Source organism: Bos indicus, chromosome 4 (assembly GCF_029378745.1).
Source record: "Bos indicus isolate NIAB-ARS_2022 breed Sahiwal x Tharparkar chromosome 4, NIAB-ARS_B.indTharparkar_mat_pri_1.0, whole genome shotgun sequence".
Classification (NCBI taxonomy): domain Eukaryota; kingdom Metazoa; phylum Chordata; class Mammalia; order Artiodactyla; family Bovidae; genus Bos; species Bos indicus.
Window position 1 is genome coordinate 99604719 of NC_091763.1, and position 18046 is coordinate 99622764.

The following is an 18046-nucleotide window of genomic DNA, read 5'->3' on the forward strand; positions in this document are numbered from 1 at the left end:
ATAAGGTGTTTTCATATTGTGATTATACCACTTTCTGACACTGTTGCTTAATTTTTAGTTCCTAGAAATTCTTAGACAGGAAGAGGTGATGGTAGGAGATTTGATTTAAAAATGCAGGGAACAGACCAAAAAAAACTTTCTTGAGCGACACAGAAGACTTAAATATTTTGAAACAAATAGACTTGGTCAACTAACGGGAGAAGCTAGCCTATATACTGCACAGAAAACACTTAAATACACCAATAAAACATGGCAAAGAGATATGAATTCACGGTGCATAAGAAGTTCAGTATATTAATCAAAAACAAATTAAAATGAAAGATTTTATCAAATTTGGCAAATGTGCAGGAAAAAAATACTTAATTCAAGGAAATACTCATAAACATTGACTTAGCAGTTCTAAGATCATCAAAACTATAACCAAAACGTTTACATGAAAAAATATTTATCACAGTGTTATAAATAATAGCACCAAAATGAAAGTAAGATAATATACACCAGCAGGAGATTGGTTTAATAAATGTGCAATACTCACATATAATGGAATACTACACAGTCATAAAAATTATGTTTTCATAACATGGGAAAGTATTCATAATAATGGGTATTAAATTTTAAAATGTAACAAACCAATGCGATTTTCTGCATATATACATTCACAGAAAGGAAAAGGACTACAAGGAAACACACACTGCAAGGAAGATACACCAAATCATTTTAGTGAAAACGTCTGAGTATTGAGATCACATACAATATTTACTTTCTTCTTTATGCATTTGTATATTTTTCAGCTCTCCTTCAATAGCAACATTACTTTTATATTCAGGGAATAACAAATGCTGTCACAAAGAGATCATCTAAATTTTACATTTCTGCTCTGCATTCTCTTAGGGGCTATAAACCCAGAACATGACTTTAATTAGAATGACAACACTTTTAATGAGAATAAAGACGTGTATTTAAAAGCATCTGAAATAAATTTTTACTACAAATTCTTACATAATGTACTACAGAGTTAGCAACCAATGAGGTAAATAACAGCATAGGTTCTTAATAAAATAAACATAGGGGTGGGTACAAAAAGATCAATGGAAAGGGTCAAAGTTTATCAACCCCCAAAGATTTTAGACTTAACTTTTATACTTAGCTTTGATAAAATAAATTTCATGTAGTTTATTATATAATAATTTTATGTTTTGCTCTATGGTCACCTATATATTTTTATATATATATATATATATATATATGTACATATGTGTGTGCAAATAAAAGGAAGTTTTTAAATTTGAATTGCGTTTATAAATAATCTTCACTATCAAAGTGAATAAACTTAACAAGGACTTCCAAGAATTTAAATATAAGAATAAGTTTTGAAGAAACTGACTCTAACAACAATCCATGTGGTTATTATTAGCTATGCTTAAAAATGGCCCTTACATTATTCTAATGCTAAACAGATATGGGACTGTAATAGGACTATGTAATACCCAGACCTTTAAAGCATCATTTAAACAAATTCAACTTTGGAATAAATTTTTTAAAAAAGAAAACTGACCTATTTGATTACAGCTATTTACTTTAGATGAATTCACTTTATAAAAGTTAGACTTACCAAATTTACAAAAAAAAAAAAAGATCCAAACACAAACATAAGATATATTCAGAATAAAGTGTAACCCCCATTTATCATTTTTATTAATCATATCATTTTCTGACAGGCCAAACCCAAATACAATCCAAGATGTGACGATCACCATATCAGAATGAGATTCGATACATAAAATTATAAATTTGTTTAAACATGAACAGAATATAGGTCTATGCAAAAACAAGTTGTCTCCAAGATGAAAAAGATCTGTATATGGGATACCCTCCTCACTCAGAGGACATAAGACTTTGGTGATTCCTGAGACAAGACAAACATGAATACTTGTATCCCCAACACAAAATGCTTCAGATTAATAACCCTCTGTCCCTTTTACAGTATTTTGTGCCACCCCCCCCGCCCCACACCCCACACCCCACCATTACATCAGGAAGGAAACCTCCATTAGGTGACAAGAGCCTTTTAATAACCCACATCTCTTAATTTCCCTTTTTATCAAGGAGAGTGTTCCTGGGGCTCAGGGTAGTCTGCAAATCAATGCAAAGGGGAAGCATCGAGAGGCTCATCTGAAGTATTACCAGGGAGCAGCAGGCAGCAAATATTCAAACCCAGAAATTGTGACTCAACATTTCCTACAGTACAACAATTCTGCACAAATGACAGACACTGTCAAGAAGGATCCTGCCTGAAAAAGATGCAGAATGAAAAGAAAAGAATGACAGACAAGAAGGTTAAGGTATTTGATTACACTAGTATCGGTACTTACGTATCATACCTCTGCAGTGGTGTCACTTTGTTCTTATTCTTATCAACTGAACCCGTAGACAGTTGAAGGAAATTGGGGTTTAATTTATATAATTCCTGAAGGAGTTTCTGTTCATATTCTTGGTGTTTACCCGCCTAGTGAAAGAAGAAATTAAAACTGCAGTGGGACTCACAAAGTGGCTGGTATAAAATGCTGATGTACTTTCTGAATTATTAAAGCTATCCTAAATAAAATACATAAGGATTTGTCACAGTGTCAGAGAAACCTGTGAGGAAGATGTCACAGGAACTTCTAGACCAATGAAAGTTTCAACAAAACTACAGGAGACATATTCCATTAATTAAGCACATCTTTAACCACTTTATGTGGAGAAAAAACATATTAATGGACAACATTTTTGCTAGCTTAAAAAACTAGAGGGGCCCTTTTAAATTTACTTCCCCATCTTTCCACAAAAGAATTAAGTTTTCTAACAGGTCATTACAGAATTTTCTGAAGATCACTGGAAAATCAATCTCTCTTTTTAGAAGAGATTAACACTAAAAGTAACTCAGAGATGAAGGATTTTACTATATTTTTCATTATCCTAAGACTAAGTAACACATTTACATAAAAATGAATATATTTAAACGTTGGACCAGAAGATGGCAATTTAGAGCCAGCCGCTTTGTTTTTGTAAATAAAGTTTGAAGGGAACAGTAATGCTCATTCATTTACATATTATCTATGACCTTGTTGGTGCTACAACAGCAAATTTGAGTAGTTGTTACAGAGACCACATGACCAGAAAAACTAAAACACTGACTAACTGTCCCTTTACAGAAAAAGTTTGCCAATCCCTGCCCTATACATGACAAAGAGAGCTCTGTATTTCTGGAGTTGGTAGCTGTCTATCAAAATGCAGTGTTACAAACATGATGGAAGAAATTAAACAACTGACTGTGCAACTAGTCACACGCAAAAATAAATTACAATGAAATTACACTGAATAACTTTCTATTCTTTGCATGTATATTATGACTGCAAGGACATTTTTACTTACCTTCAGGGTTGTTAATTATTTTTAAAGTGTGATCTAAAGAGATGTTATGGGAAAACCAAAACCAGAACAGATCAAAACAAAAACAAAGCAATAAAAACAAGGGCAGTATCATGTGATCCAGCACAACTGTCTCATATATATTGCACAATGCATTGTTCCCTGTTCTGAGAGGGCTCTTGCCTGTTCAACTATACAAATATTTCATATGGTACTGAATTTTGAGTTATGCAGTAACAAGGAAAGACCTAGTTTTTGCCATGATATAATTTGTTCGTTTCCTTTCTACACTGAAAAAATGTTTTAATGAAGAAACGCCTTTTCAAAGTAATTTTAAACTCAAAGAGAGAGATGAATACAGGTCAACAACATGAAATGAATTTTAAATTGTTAAGAAAAAACACAGTTTAGATGTGGATTTTACATCTTTAAAATAAAAAAAAGCCTTGAAAATTCTTTCTGCAAGCAATACTTCAGGAGATATTATGGCTTTCATTAGCCACAAAGAGCTCAAACTGGTATTCAAATGGTTTAACAGGGGCAGTTTACAGAGACAGGTTAAACAGCATTACAAATAAATTCCAATGGACTTGCCCATCCATTTTCTTTTACTTTTTAATAATACTTAAGTGAGATCAACTGGGGCTTAGAAACTCCTTGACAGATATTTTATTGTAATAATACCCATAAGTAAAGCATAGTTCTCATTAGTCAAAATACAGCATGAAATGGCTCAACCTTAGATTTCATCCAAGAAAGTTTCATTCAAAAGAAGAAAAAAAGTCAAGAACCATTTACTGGATAAGCAAGAAACAAGTAAGTCATCTGTCCCCATTAAATATCACAGAGAACTTAGTTTTGGGGTTTGGTTTTTTTTTTAAGCTCTTTTTTTTTTTTTGACATGGACCATTTTTAAAGTCCTTACTGAATTTGTTACAATATTTATTGTTTGGTTTTTTTCCCTGTGAGGCATGTGAGATCTTAGCTCCCCAACCAGGGATCGAACCTACAGCGCCTGTGTTGGAAGGTGAAGTCTTAACCACTGGACCACCTGGAAAGTCTCTTAACACTGCTTCTGGATCATAAAGACCATACATACTGTAAAGAAATTCCAATGTGTTTATTATAATGTGATTTAATCAGTAATAACTCCAAGTCAAAAGGGTAATATTTCATTCCATTTAACAATCTGCTCTGAAAGGAGCCCCTCCTAGACTGTCTCTAGTTTGACCTGGAGAATGAAAGGCAATAGTCAATGCTCCCCCACCTTCTAAAGGAGAAGTATTCCTGCAAAGTCCACAGCAACAATCTGAAGTCTTCACCTATAATGGGGAAGTGCAGCATTGTGCTTTGGCATATGCTCATTTAATATGCCGTATGGTCAATATTTTTACTTGTAAAGGCAAGTTTATACTACAAATTGAAAGAAGACAGGAGAACAGGAAATGTAAAAAAGAATACAGGATAATAAGCCTTCAATTCACCCTTTACAGGACACTGACTCAGTGGACACTTGCATGGGTAGAATCATTTTATAAAAACAATTAAGCTTTTCAGTGGCACTTAACAGAGTATTATTTTCTAGCACACTTGCAGAGATGGCAGAGGGGAACCTCATATTTACAATACTCCACTTAGCTTTAGTTTTGCCTACATTTTCAAAACTTAGGGGACCACAGATGCATTTTTTATTATAACAATGTCCTGCAGAACTGATATTCCATAGAACAACCACATATTTGGAAAAAGCTAATTTAAAGTAATAACAGTTTAATAAAAATAAAATTCTTAGTTTTTGCTTTTGCAATTTTAAGTTATATAGAAAAATACTTCCTTTGCTGCAAAGTTGATAATTCATATTACTTTACTACCTGCATTTCCTCTTTTGTGAAGCTGGCCGCCTCATCCCCCAGTTCATGTAGGTACATGCAGTCAGGCTTTGGACACTGCATATTCTTTAAGAAGTAACTGCAGTATTTTGTTGTACCTAGAGATGCCTGCAGGAAGAGGAGGGAAGAAGGAAAAAGACCCAAAACGTAAACTGACACCAGAATGAGAATTTCTGTATCTAGTGTTTTCAAATGAGGCAAAGACACAATAAAACAAAGTATGGCTGTGAATGCTAGAGAATTCAACTATTATTAGCAGAATTTATTAAATATGATGATCATTTGAAAGATTCAAAAAAAAACAAAAACAAAAAAACCCCTCCATCTATGGTTTCCAGAGCTTGAGCACCCAAATCCTTTCCCTAGAAATCAGGAGAGTAGGAAGGCAAAATCTGTTCAATGTTTTAAGCGGTTAGGCACATAAGACAAACTCCTTTTTCTAATTATGCCATCCTTCTTTCAACTTACTTGAAGCATTGCTTGGTGGGACCCTTCACTCAAGCCTGAACTTATCAATGTCCAAATATTTAAGGACAACAAATTGGAACCATCATCTATTTCGTAAAGAAGAATAAATCCATTTTCACAAAGGAAAATATGTGTAAATACAGGAGATTTTTTTCTTTAGGATTAATCCCCTAATAAGGTATGTGTTTACTTCTACCTGGTAGAACAGGACCCTAACAGGTAAGTGATAAGCAAATTAGCTGTCATAGGTTAGAATGGATACCTATGAAGCACTCTTTAAATAAGACTCCTTCATTAATATGTAACAGCTATGTTCATCTGTACTTACTACATGTTATCTCTTCCCCCTTAAAAAAAAAAAACCCCAGAGGACCATATTACCTTAAGTGTTCTGCCATCCACCACCACATTGTTAACACACTGTATGGCTCTGAGAGCATCTTCCGACCGTATATAGGTTACATAAGCACTGGCACTTGGACCCTAAAGTGAAAAGCCACTGTTGTTAGAATCAAATTCAACAAAAACTCAAAAAAAAAAAAAAAATTAACTTGCAACCTGCCAAAGGAATTCTAAAGGCCTTTACTACCACTATCTTTAATAATAATGACAATGATTAGAAGTAGTACTAGCTTATATTAAGCTATATAGTAGCCCACCTTAAGATAATCATACTTAACGAATTTTATCTGATTTTAAGCAGACTAAAATATATATAAATGAAATATCTTTGGCTTCATAATTTTCTTATAAAAGTCATCTGACAGGCTTGTCAACATTATAAAAAAAAACAAACTTTGAAAATTAGAGTTGAAAAAATAAGATGTGAAGACAGTGTCAAACTATGTTCTCAGAACAAATGGAATCTTTAAGAGTACTCTAGCTGCTAATATCAGCATAACAAAAATGCTCTATTAAGTTCACAATATCTGAAAATATTAATTAGAAATCACTATATAATTTAACTGGTTGATTATAGACTCAATTCCCCCTCCCCTTCAAACCATCACTAAATCTCTGTTACTACTTCCCTCTTAATATTATCAATTCACTGTTAAGTTTTGAAAGGATCAAAGAAACACCAAAAAATCCCCCCACCCTACCAATAGAGGTCACTATATGGTGTAAATGCTTGACCATCAAGCTTTCTAATCACAGAAACCAAGTTTTCCTTCTGAACAGCCCAGGTCAAGCCCTGACCGTAGGGAGGAAAGGTAAAAATCCCTATAGTTAGTTACCTGTGAGCCTGCATATGATGTGCTATTATTGATGACAACTTTATGTATTTTACCAAACTTCCCAAAATATTCTGGTCGTTTTAAAACCTATAAAAGAAGAAGAAATAAGGTATAAACTTTCCCCACTTCATCAACTTTATCCTTATAATGGGGACATGCACCATGCCTCTTCAGTGAAAAGAAAATAATTGTTAAAGTTTTCCAATAAATGTGACTACTTACTGATTACAATTTGTGTGGTTAACTTAACTGCAGGAAATCATCAACAAAAATCTAAAAGCTATTCTTTACTGACCCACTGAATAGAAACTGAGACTAAGTCTCACATTACTACATTCTAACATGTACACCAATAATCTATGGGATCTTAATTTGACAGTATTCTTAAACACAGAACAGATCAACTATCTTAACCACACTTTCATTAATAGATGATCCTTATAAGGTCTCAGAACAATGACCAAGATTATGTATTTTTTTTAATTTTCTATTAAATTTTAATTGCATAAGTAACATATATCTTTAAAAATAAAAACAATAACAGTTTTAAAATAATAGAACAGCAATTAGATGGACTCAGATATTTTCGTATCTTAAATGATGGTTAAACAAACTCAAAAACAGACACAAGTAGAGACAGTTTTACTCATAAATCTATTGTACATAAAATACTGTGTATTATATTAAAGCACTGTTTATAAGCTACAAATTCCAAATATGGTAACAGAATGTTTTTCAAACTTTCATGCTTTATGATTTATTACTCGGTGTGTGTCAACAAATTTTCCTTATGTCAATTTCACCATTTTTCAATTGTCTTCTGTGTTTTTCTCTCTTTCCCTGATAAATAATGAATGAATTTTTCTCTATTACCTGGTTATTTCTTGGTGGTCATTTTCCCTCATACTTATGTCATCTCCTTTACTCTGTGATCACTACATGCATTCATTTAGCTTGTCCTGCAAACTAACTTAATCCTCTCCCCCAGGATTTGCAACTACCTCAAAATTAAACTGTTCTTTTCCAAAATTTACCTACAGACCTACGTAGTATTTATTTATAGGTTTAAAATTCAACATTCAAAAAATGAGTATCATGACATCCGGTCCCATCACTTCATGGCGAATAGGAAAAGTGGAAACAATGTCAGATTTTAATTTCTCAGGCTAGAAAATCACTGCAGATGCTGACTGTGGCCATGAAATTAAAAGATACTTGCTCCTTGGAAGAAAAGCTATGACAAATCTAGACAGCTAATTAAAAAGCAGAGACATCATTTTACCAACAAAGGTCCGTATAGTCAAAACTGTGGTTTTTCCAGTAGTCATGTACGGATATGAGAGCTGGACCATAAAGAAGGCTGAGTGCCAAAGACTTAATGCTTTCGAAGTTGTGGTGCTAGAGAAGACTCTTGAGTGTCTTGGACTGCAAGAAGATCAAACAGTCAATCTAAAGGAAACCAACTATGAATATTCATTAGACAGACTGATGCTGAAGCCAAAGCTCCAATATTCTGGTCACTTGATGCGAAGAGCCAGCTCATTTGAAAAGATTCTGATGTTGGGAGATACTGAAGGGAGGTGGAGAAGGGGGCAACAGAAGATGAGATGGTTGGATGACATCGCTGACACAATAGACATGAGTTTGAGCAAACCCCAAGAGATAGTGAAGGACAGGAAAGCCTGGCGTGCTGCAGTCTATGGGGTTGCAAAGAGTTGGACACAACTTAACGACTAAACAACAACCTATAGACCCACTATTCCTACAATCTTTCCAAATAGCAAGCTATATCTCAACTGAAGCTTTCTGCACGTATCTGTTCAAGTGTGTGCAAAGTATCTTCTCCAAATACTCTTATTTGATAATTCTCGCATACTTAACATCTTAGCTAATATACTCTACATCTGACAGAACCAAAGTTTTGTGAAACAGTCTGCGGCTGGGGTGTCATGAATTCTTAACAGTTTTCAACTTGATTAGTATAATTTTTTTAACGTACTTTATTTTAGGTTTTTATAAGTATAGGGTTATTATGTTTTCTGCAGCCAATATTAATGGATTAGAAAATGCAGTGACTACACTGACTTTCAATCTTTTTTCCACCCAAATCTTCTGAAGGATATGACATTTAGAGTGCTCTTGGGTTGTTCAAAGAGTCTTAGGATAGAGGTTATGGGAAGAGTATGTATCTTGAAAAACTTTCTGGCCAGTGGAGAACAGAACTGCATTCAATATTCCAGCTGGATGTGTACCAATTCAGCAAAAGGCCTCAGCCAAAAGACTTGCTTCAAGGGACTCAGCCTGGTCAAAGGTTGTGCTGCATCAGCATCTCATATCACATCCAAGTTTATGGAAGTACTTCTCAATGAAGGCAGCATCAGGGGATGCTGGAACGTAATGTCAAAGCAACTGGGAGACACTACTGGCGCTCAGTGGGTGAGAGCCAGGGACAGCTTATAGCACTCAGGCTAGCCCTGCACCACAAAGAACCATCCTACACAACTTTTGAATGTTCTACAAGACATTCATCTAGCCAAGATGCTTGTTTATAATTAAGTGAATCTAGAAACAAATCATAAACATAAAGCACTTTCCCACAGTTTCAACACATGTTGGATTTAAAAGCAAACACTATGTAATTAAGGGACAACTGCAAATGCTTTGTTTGAAATTTTACTAAGAGTTCTTCAGAAAAATCACACACATCATTAACTCTTCATGGCACCCGTGCTGTCAGCACATACATCTGTAACAATCTGCACTTTTAGTTGTCATATTCACAGTGATTCTACAAGCAGATGCAAGCTCCTATTTCATAACGTACTGGGAAAAAAAGTACTTTACAAACTTATATACACACACAAACCATTTGAGGATCCAGCTGAAATACTTATTTCAGCCCCTGAGAGTTTACACCATAAGCTCCCAGGTGATACTAATGCTAGTAGCTCAGAGGCCACACCCTGAGTAGCGGTACCAAGTATTTACATGTAGAAACAGCCTTCTTATACTTTAATTTCTCCCGCATTTTTTCAATTATGTATCTACCTAGACAAATTATATTATCAAGAAGTCATTTCATGAAACTCAAAGGGTGTTACAAAATACTATTTTTTAAAAAAAACGTGGATACTGGGTCTGAAAAGGTTAAAGACTGACTTATGGAAATAAATTCTGGCCAATAATTGAGCAATACTTTCATAAAAAACATTAAGACTTGTATATAATTACAGTGAGCGGCCAGAATAGTATTTCCAAAGCACAAATCTCTCCATGTCATTCTGTTCTTAAGATTAGTCCATAGCTTCCCATTGTCTTTAAGATACAGTGCAAACTCGTTAGCATGTTTTAAAAGCCCTTCGTTATCCCTTACCACTTACCTCCTCAGCCTCATCTCTCACCATTTCACTCAATTTTCCAGCCAAACAAATCATTTGAAGACCAAGCTTTTTTTTTTAAATCCAGAAGCACTTGTATAATCCCTATGCCTGAATTGGAAAAGACTCTTGAGAGTGCCCTGGACTGCAAGGAGATCCAACCAGTCCATTCTAAAGGAGATCAGCCCTGGGTTTTCTTTGGAAGGAATGATGCTAAAGCTGAAACTCCAGTTCTTTGGCCACCTCATGCGAAGAGTTGACTCATTGGAAAAGACTCTGATGCTGGGAGAGATTGGGGGCAGGAGGAGAAGGGGACGACAGAGGATGAGATGGCTGGATGGCATTACTGACTCGATGGACATGAGTTTGAGTGAACGCTGGGAGATGGTGATGGACAGGGAGGCCTGGTGTGCTGCGATTCATGGGGTCGAAAAGAGTCAGACACGACTGATCAACTGAACTGACTGAAGCATTTTATACCAAAGATAGCTAGGAAGTACATACCTTTCCCGCCGCCCCCACAGTCAGGTGCCATCTCTTGTGCCTCCACAACACACAGCACTTCTAACAGTATATAGCTGCTTTTATAAATAAACAGGGGCAACCTTTTATTGGTTTATGTTCAGTGTCTCAGACAGTGCCTGGCACAGTGCAGGTACTCAATAGATGCTTATGGAATAATTAAACTCTGTTAGCATCGGAGAAGGAAATGGCAACCCACTCCAGTATTCTTGCCTGGAGAATCCTAGGGACGGCGGAGCCTGGTGGGCTGCCATTTATGGGGTCTCACAGAGTCGGACACGACTGAAGTGACTTAGCAGCAGTAGCACTGAACACGGAGAAGGCAATAGCACCCCACTCCAGTACTCTTTTGCCTGGAAAATCCCATGGACGGAGGAGTTTGGCAGGCTTCAGTCCATGGGGTTGCTAAGAGTCAGCCACGACTGAGCGACCTCACTTTCACTTTTCACTTTCTGCATTGGAGAAGGAAATGGCAGCCCACTCCAGCGTTCTTGCCCAGAGAATCCCAGGGATGGGGAAGCCTGGTGGGCTGCCATCTATGGGGTCGAGCAGAGTACGACACGACTGAAGCAACTTAGCAGCAGCAGCATTGAACAAAAAGAATAATACATGTGTAAAACACTGGTGGGCCTTACTGTATTAGGAAATGATCTATGGGTGGTAAAAACAGCCCGCCCAGGCAAGGGAAACTCAAGTAATTTCAATGTTCTATATTAAGTTGCACAATCGAGGTTCTATCTAAACATAAGTCAACTAGCAAAACAGTAAATAAAAAAAGTAAAGAGTATGGGTAGTAGGCAGAACACCCTGCATATAACCACATTACCTATATATTCAAAGTCCTATATTTACTTCACAGTGAGTCAACTTGAGTACTAACTACTATATAAAAGGTTATATGATAGAATTATAAATGCCCAATGACATACCTAATGTGTAAAATGTCTTCCTATACTTTGGGAACACAAATGTTCATGGACATGTCATAGAAAATAAAAAATGTAGTGACAGATGGAAAGATGAATAGACAAATGTGTGGATGAAGGAACCATATACACCACTGGTGTAAAATACATTGGAATAGGAATTCTAAGACCAGGGAGGTGGGGTGCGGGGTGAGGGAATGAGGGTGGTTTCTAGTCCTGGGTCTGCTATGAAACAGCTAAGTGATCCTAGGCAAGTCACTCAACTTCTCTATGCCTCAGTTTCCCATTTGTAAAAGAAAATGGTTATGTTTTTAAAGTCTTTCAGTTCCTCAAACAAGCAGCTCTTTCATGCCACCATACACCTGGGACACTTCTGCCCTTATTTGCTACCCAGCTAATCCCTAGTCATTTTTAATCATCCTTTCCTCAGGGAGGCTTTTCGTGGATCTCCGCACTAGCTAAATTACCTATGTTTATATGTTCTCAAAAAGCCCTGTATCTCCCTATTTATAAATACTCAGCACACTTACAAGTACTTAATTCTGTCTTCTCCACTGTCTATAAGCTTTTAAGGGTAGAGACTGTGTCTGGCCTGCTAAACCATTTCATCTCCAACATCAAAGTACCTAACAGACTGTAAGTATTCAAGAGCTAATTTACAGAACAAATGAATAAGGTTCTGACAAATTGAAATTTTTAGGATTTAGGAGATGTTTACTCTAAGCATTATCTCTAACTACCACATCTTCTAAGATAGGTTTTTTTTCCTATTAAGTGATAAATGGATACATTTGACCATCAATCTTGGTATGAAGTTGTCAGATATACAAAAATTATTTTCAAAATAAGCTTTAAGTTTTCCTAAATATTCCTATTCTGCTAATCAGAATTCAGCCAAATATCAAATTGTTCAGCATCCAAAAATAAGTAAATGAAAGGGATCTTCTTTTACTAAAAGTTACCCTAACAATTTGAAACTTGGTGATTTCTAATGAAGTGTTCCAATCTGAAAGAGTCAGGCAGTTACATTTAAAAAAAATTTTAAGGTATTATTTAGAAGTAGTAGGCTTTAATAACTAAAACACTAACCTTTGGTTTTCTTAGGGTTTCAAGAGAAACAAATGAGAGAAACTAATGTTTAAGAAAATTCACTGTCCTCTTACCAAGCAACAGTGCTTTCAAAAGTATAAAACCAAGACAGTGATTTTTTAGGTATATTTACATTCATGGTAAAGTATTCTCTTTCACGAGTCATTCCCTAGATTCATTTCTTTCTGTGTAATAGTTCTTCAGATTAATCTTGCTGACATTGTGTCATTTGAAATGAATATAAATCTCTGTACATAAGTAAAAACAAACTACAGATCTAAGTCACATCTCTAAGAAGAAGCAGAAACCTGTAAACCAAACATCAGACTGAGGCTATGGCTTCATTTTTATCCAGCATCTGGGTGCTGCTCGGTAAGCCTCCAGTACCACAAGCAACTGGATTTTGTATTAATAAAACCAAGCACATCCATATCCAAGAGTTGTTAAATCAAAATTAAAGTTCCATTAATTTACTGGCATAGCAGAGAGTTCCTTGGTGGCCTAGTGGTTAGGATTGCACACTTTCACTGCCATGGCCTAGGTTCAACCCCCAGTCAAGGGAACTGAGATCCCACAAGGTACATGAACGCCACCCCTCAAAAATTCTTTTTTTACTGGAGTAGCAGCTTCAGAAAAGCAAACACAGATTCTAATCAATAAGATTAGCAGGAATAAACGCTGCTAAGTCATTTCAGTCGTGTCCGACTCTGTGCGACCCCATAGACGGCAGCCCACCAGGCTCCCCCGTCCCTGGGATTCTCCAGGCAAGAACACTGGAGTGGGTTGCCATTTCCTTCTCCAACGCATGAAAGTGAAAAGTGAAAGGGAAGTCGCTGAGTCGTGTCCGACTCCTAGTGACCCCATGGACTGCAGCCCTCTAGGCTCCTCCGTCCATGGGATTTTCCAGGCAAGAGTACTGGAGTGGGGTGCCAAGGAATAAATAGAGGTAGGTAAATTAAAAACTTGCTTAGGCAAGAAATGTTCTCTGGTTGGAAAAAAGTATTGTTTAAAGAGGGAGACAGAAGCACTGATTCAAAGTTGTGGCAGTGTTCAAGAGTGAAACGGGATTCTGCCTGTCTGGGGAGTTAAATGCTATATGATTTAGGAAAAAGGGAGAACTGGCTGCTGAGGTTAAATCACAGGCCTAAAATGAGCTCCTTCCTTATCATTTATTATAGATATGAACTCCAGGTCCACCCCTTTGGCTTTGGAAAACCTCGTCTCTTGAAGATCGTTGTAGTCCACTAGTGCCAGCATCGTGGACCTAGACCCTAGTGATTCGTGAGCTGCCTCCACAATTACTACCCATGACAGAGACTTCTTAGTAAGGTCGCCCTGATGTTCTCCTCTACAGATCTTGAAGCCCTTCACAGCCTCAATACATAGTTAACTAATCAGCAATAAATATTTCTTATTCTTTCTAAACTGATTTTTACAAAATCAATTTTTAGACGCCTTATTATTTCCTCCTTCTGGGGCCGTTAGCCCTCTTAGACCAGTTCAAAGATTGCCGCCTCCCTAAGCATATTCACTATAATCCTTCCTCTGATTGCTGCCATCCTGAGCATTACTATAAACCCTTCTCAAGGAGGACTTCCGACAGATCCCTCAAATCCAGCTCTCTCCAACTTAAGTGAACATTCTGGCTCCCATTCAGTTTTTATTTGCCTTCCCAACAATCTAGTCAGCATCTCCTCATGTATCAGGAACTAAACATTAGCAGACACGTATGCAAGGGCATTAAGGAAAGTAATGAGTTCAACATTACTCTAATAAGCCTGGTGGAGGAAGGAGAGAAGAGTTATGTAATAAATAAACAAAAGGGTTAAGACCTCCCCTGCTTTCAATGAATCACAAAGAACCTCAACCACTGTTTCCCTCTGAATTCTCTCTCCTTCCCCAAAGTTGGCTTAAAATGAATGAATAAAGAACGATGACACAGTAGAGTAACAATTCTATCACTGTTTTATAATCAAGGTTCACCACTTCAGTGTGATTTTTAAAAAAATACAGATCTCTGGTGGGTTCATGAAAGTACATCTCCACTGTTGATCCTTAATACAGCTACAGACAAGAGGAAAGAAACAGAGCAGTCCTGTCACATGAGCCTTAAGAGCACAACAGAGACACTATCCAACTTCCACAGACTATGAGCACTGAAGGGGACGTCAGAGATCTAATTCAACTGCCCAGTTTCACAACTGAAGAAAATGAGCCAAGAAAGATTAAGACACTGGCCTAAGATCACAACTGGTCACTGGTTTCTTAGTGATTATTAAAAAATCATTTCCCATTATCTTCTAAGTTTTAGAATTTTCAGGTAAATCCTGCCATCGGGCAGGGCCAGCTATTATTTCCAAATAAACAAAAAGAAAAAATGCCAAGTTGAGGAAGAAAAGAGAAGACAACTTACCTCTGGGTCTGCTAGGCGCTGAGACAGACCTACAACAAAGACGAGGTTTTTTTGTACAACACGTACACTAGCCAAATGTTTGCGATTTTCTGATATTTTCTGTTTTCTCTCATTTTGTTTCTGTTTTTTCTCATTCTTTATCCTTTGCAGTTCTTCCTGGGAGAGTGGTTTATAAACTGCTGGGTCTTCTGGATATGGCTTCAGGCATAAAACAAACACAGAGTTAGCATTAAATGAACAGAAAACTATGAATAAATAATTTTCAAATGCTGGATGATGTGTATGCACTTATTTGCTACATCTCCCTTTTTCTGAATCTTCTAATCTTCTAAACTTTTTATTTAATAAAAGTTAAATGTTACATAAGAGTGTTTTTAAATACTTTTTAAACCACTTTTAGTGCTGAAACTTAAAATATCACCAAAGATTCTAAAATTTTAAAAACCAACCTGGTATTACCAACAATGCCTAGTACACAGTTTACAGAAAAATTAAGCTTTTAAGGTACTACGTAAGGGGCAAAGAGTACAAAATATCATCTAAATATGGATTTATTGTATTACAATCAAGAAATATTTAATGAAAACGTACTATGTGTTTGAAGATTAATGAAGTACTTATTCTTTAATAGGTAGACATTTCCTGTCATAGGAGATGGGCAAATAAACAATACACAGATACTATGGCTCAGGAGTTTGAACTTAGCTTCAGCACTTATTATCCACATGGCTTTAGACAAGTCAATAGAACTCTATGTCTCCATATCCATGTAAGTAAAATGAAAATCATCTTAAAGGCTGGTGTAAAAATAACACTCGTAAAGCAATCATTGTAACTGGCCCACAGTAATCCCTCAATAAATACCAGCAATTACACCACTGTAATGTTCTTCTCTCTCATCATTACAATTTTGTTTTCATTCCTCCTGCTAATGCCAAGACTACCAACAGCCTGAATGAGAGCTGCAAACTGGCTTTGAATCTTGGATTTTTCTTTACTGAGAGACCTTGGCTAAGTTATGTAATTTGTCTGCCTCGGTCTTCCATAAAATGGGAATCATAGTACTTTATTCAGAGGGTTTCTGTGAGAATTTTAAAAAGGCAACACACTTATAAAATGATTAAAACTATGTCCTGCACAGAAGCATTCAATAAACCAGTTATTATTTCAGCTGGCCTTCTATATCTGCAGGTTCCACATCCTCAGATTCAACCAAATGAAATTATTTGGGGGGAAAAAATTCCAGAAAAAAAGTTCCAAAAACCAAAATTTGAATTTGTCATGCACCTAGCAACTATTTACATAGCATTTACATTGTATTTACAACTATTTATACATCATTTACATTAGATATTGGAGACTATACATAATCTAGAGATGATTTAAATTACATGGGTGGATGTGTGTAAGTTACACACAAACACTATGCTATTTTATATGAGGGACCTGAGCATCCACGGATTTTGGTATCTGTGCAAGTGGCATAGAGGGGGCTGTTCCTAGAAAAAAATCCCTAGAAAAAAAAATTAAAAAAAAAAAAACTTCTTAATCTTAACATATTTGTGAATCTGCATCTCTGTTGTTAGGAAGAATTAAATAAATTGTTTCAGATAATAGAAATCTGGTAATTTAACCTAAACACAAATGAAAAATATACAAAATTTTATTAGTCTCAACCTGTCTACAGGTTTCATAAAAAGCTGGTAAAGCACACATTCTATGATGGTTCCTCCTCCACACACACCACCATTAAATACCTACTCTACAAATCCGATAGAAAATTAATCATATGATACAATAAGATGAGGAAAGAAGCTAGATTAAAGATGGGAGATGAAAACACATAACTTGAACAGCTGCAGAAAAACACTATGACTCACAAAACTAGTAACCTTAGTACTAAAAATGAATATAAAGAAAAATACATCTGGTCTACTTTTTGACTGAAACAGATAATGTTAAACCTAATATTCTAGGAATACAGGATCAAATAAAAAGCTATAAGCAAAAAATTTTTCTTTAAAATTTTCTACTCCATGTTACAAACTAATGCTTCTGGAGAAGCATTTTAAATGAGCAAAATATTTTTAGTTAGTGTTAATTTGTCAATAGATTGCCAAACTACTAATTAAGATGGTTTTAATATAATATAATCACTTTAATATAATCACTTAATTCCTTTCATATGTGTAGTTATGTTTCCACTTTTATTCCCAATTTACATGTATATTTAGATGTGTCTTCCGTTTTATTTTCTGATCAGACTTACCAGGACTTTGATTATTTTATTGGTTGTTTTAAGAACCAGCTCCAACTTTTATGGAAATACAGCTTTCCTATTTCATTAAATTCTACTTAATCCCTACTTTCTACTGTCATAATGTTTATTCTTTTCCTAGTTTCTTAACCCAGAAATAAGTTCATTTATTTTTGCTCTTCATTTTCTAATAAATGAATTTACAGCTTCATCTTTTCCTCTTGCTCAAGACAATGAAAAATACTGGGTAAAACTTTTCAAACCAACATCTTAAAAACAATAATGATCTGCAGCGGTGAAGTCCCAAGCAAATTTCTGGATAAAAGTCAAAACCCAAAGAGATAAGTGGAAAGGCTGAGTAACAACCAATGGGACAGAGGGACAAATGAGGGAAGAAGCACAGCATTCAAAGTCCAAAACCAGTCTAAGGTGAAGAGTTCTGGGGAGATCACTCCC

The 18046-nt window shown here is 35.8% G+C and overlaps 1 protein-coding gene across 9 annotated transcripts in view; it reads right to left on the bottom strand.

The window, feature by feature from the left end:
• The window catches only part of CNOT4 (CCR4-NOT transcription complex subunit 4), a 152626-nt gene that overhangs the window by 51370 nt on the left and 83210 nt on the right, over positions 1–18046 (bottom strand). For 6 of the 9 annotated variants that reach the window (XM_070788205.1, XM_070788200.1, XM_070788202.1 and 3 more), the window contains 5 exons: positions 15334–15531; positions 7007–7093; positions 6150–6251; positions 5283–5408; positions 2373–2506 (listed from right to left, as the gene is read on the bottom strand). In XM_070788205.1, coding sequence (XP_070644306.1) covers positions 2373–2506; positions 5283–5408; positions 6150–6251; positions 7007–7093; positions 15334–15531 — 647 coding nt within the window. The remainder of the gene's footprint in view (positions 1–2372; positions 2507–5282; positions 5409–6149; positions 6252–7006; positions 7094–15333; positions 15532–18046) is intronic. The other 3 variants (XM_070788204.1, XM_070788206.1, XM_070788209.1) reach the window with 1 other exon arrangement.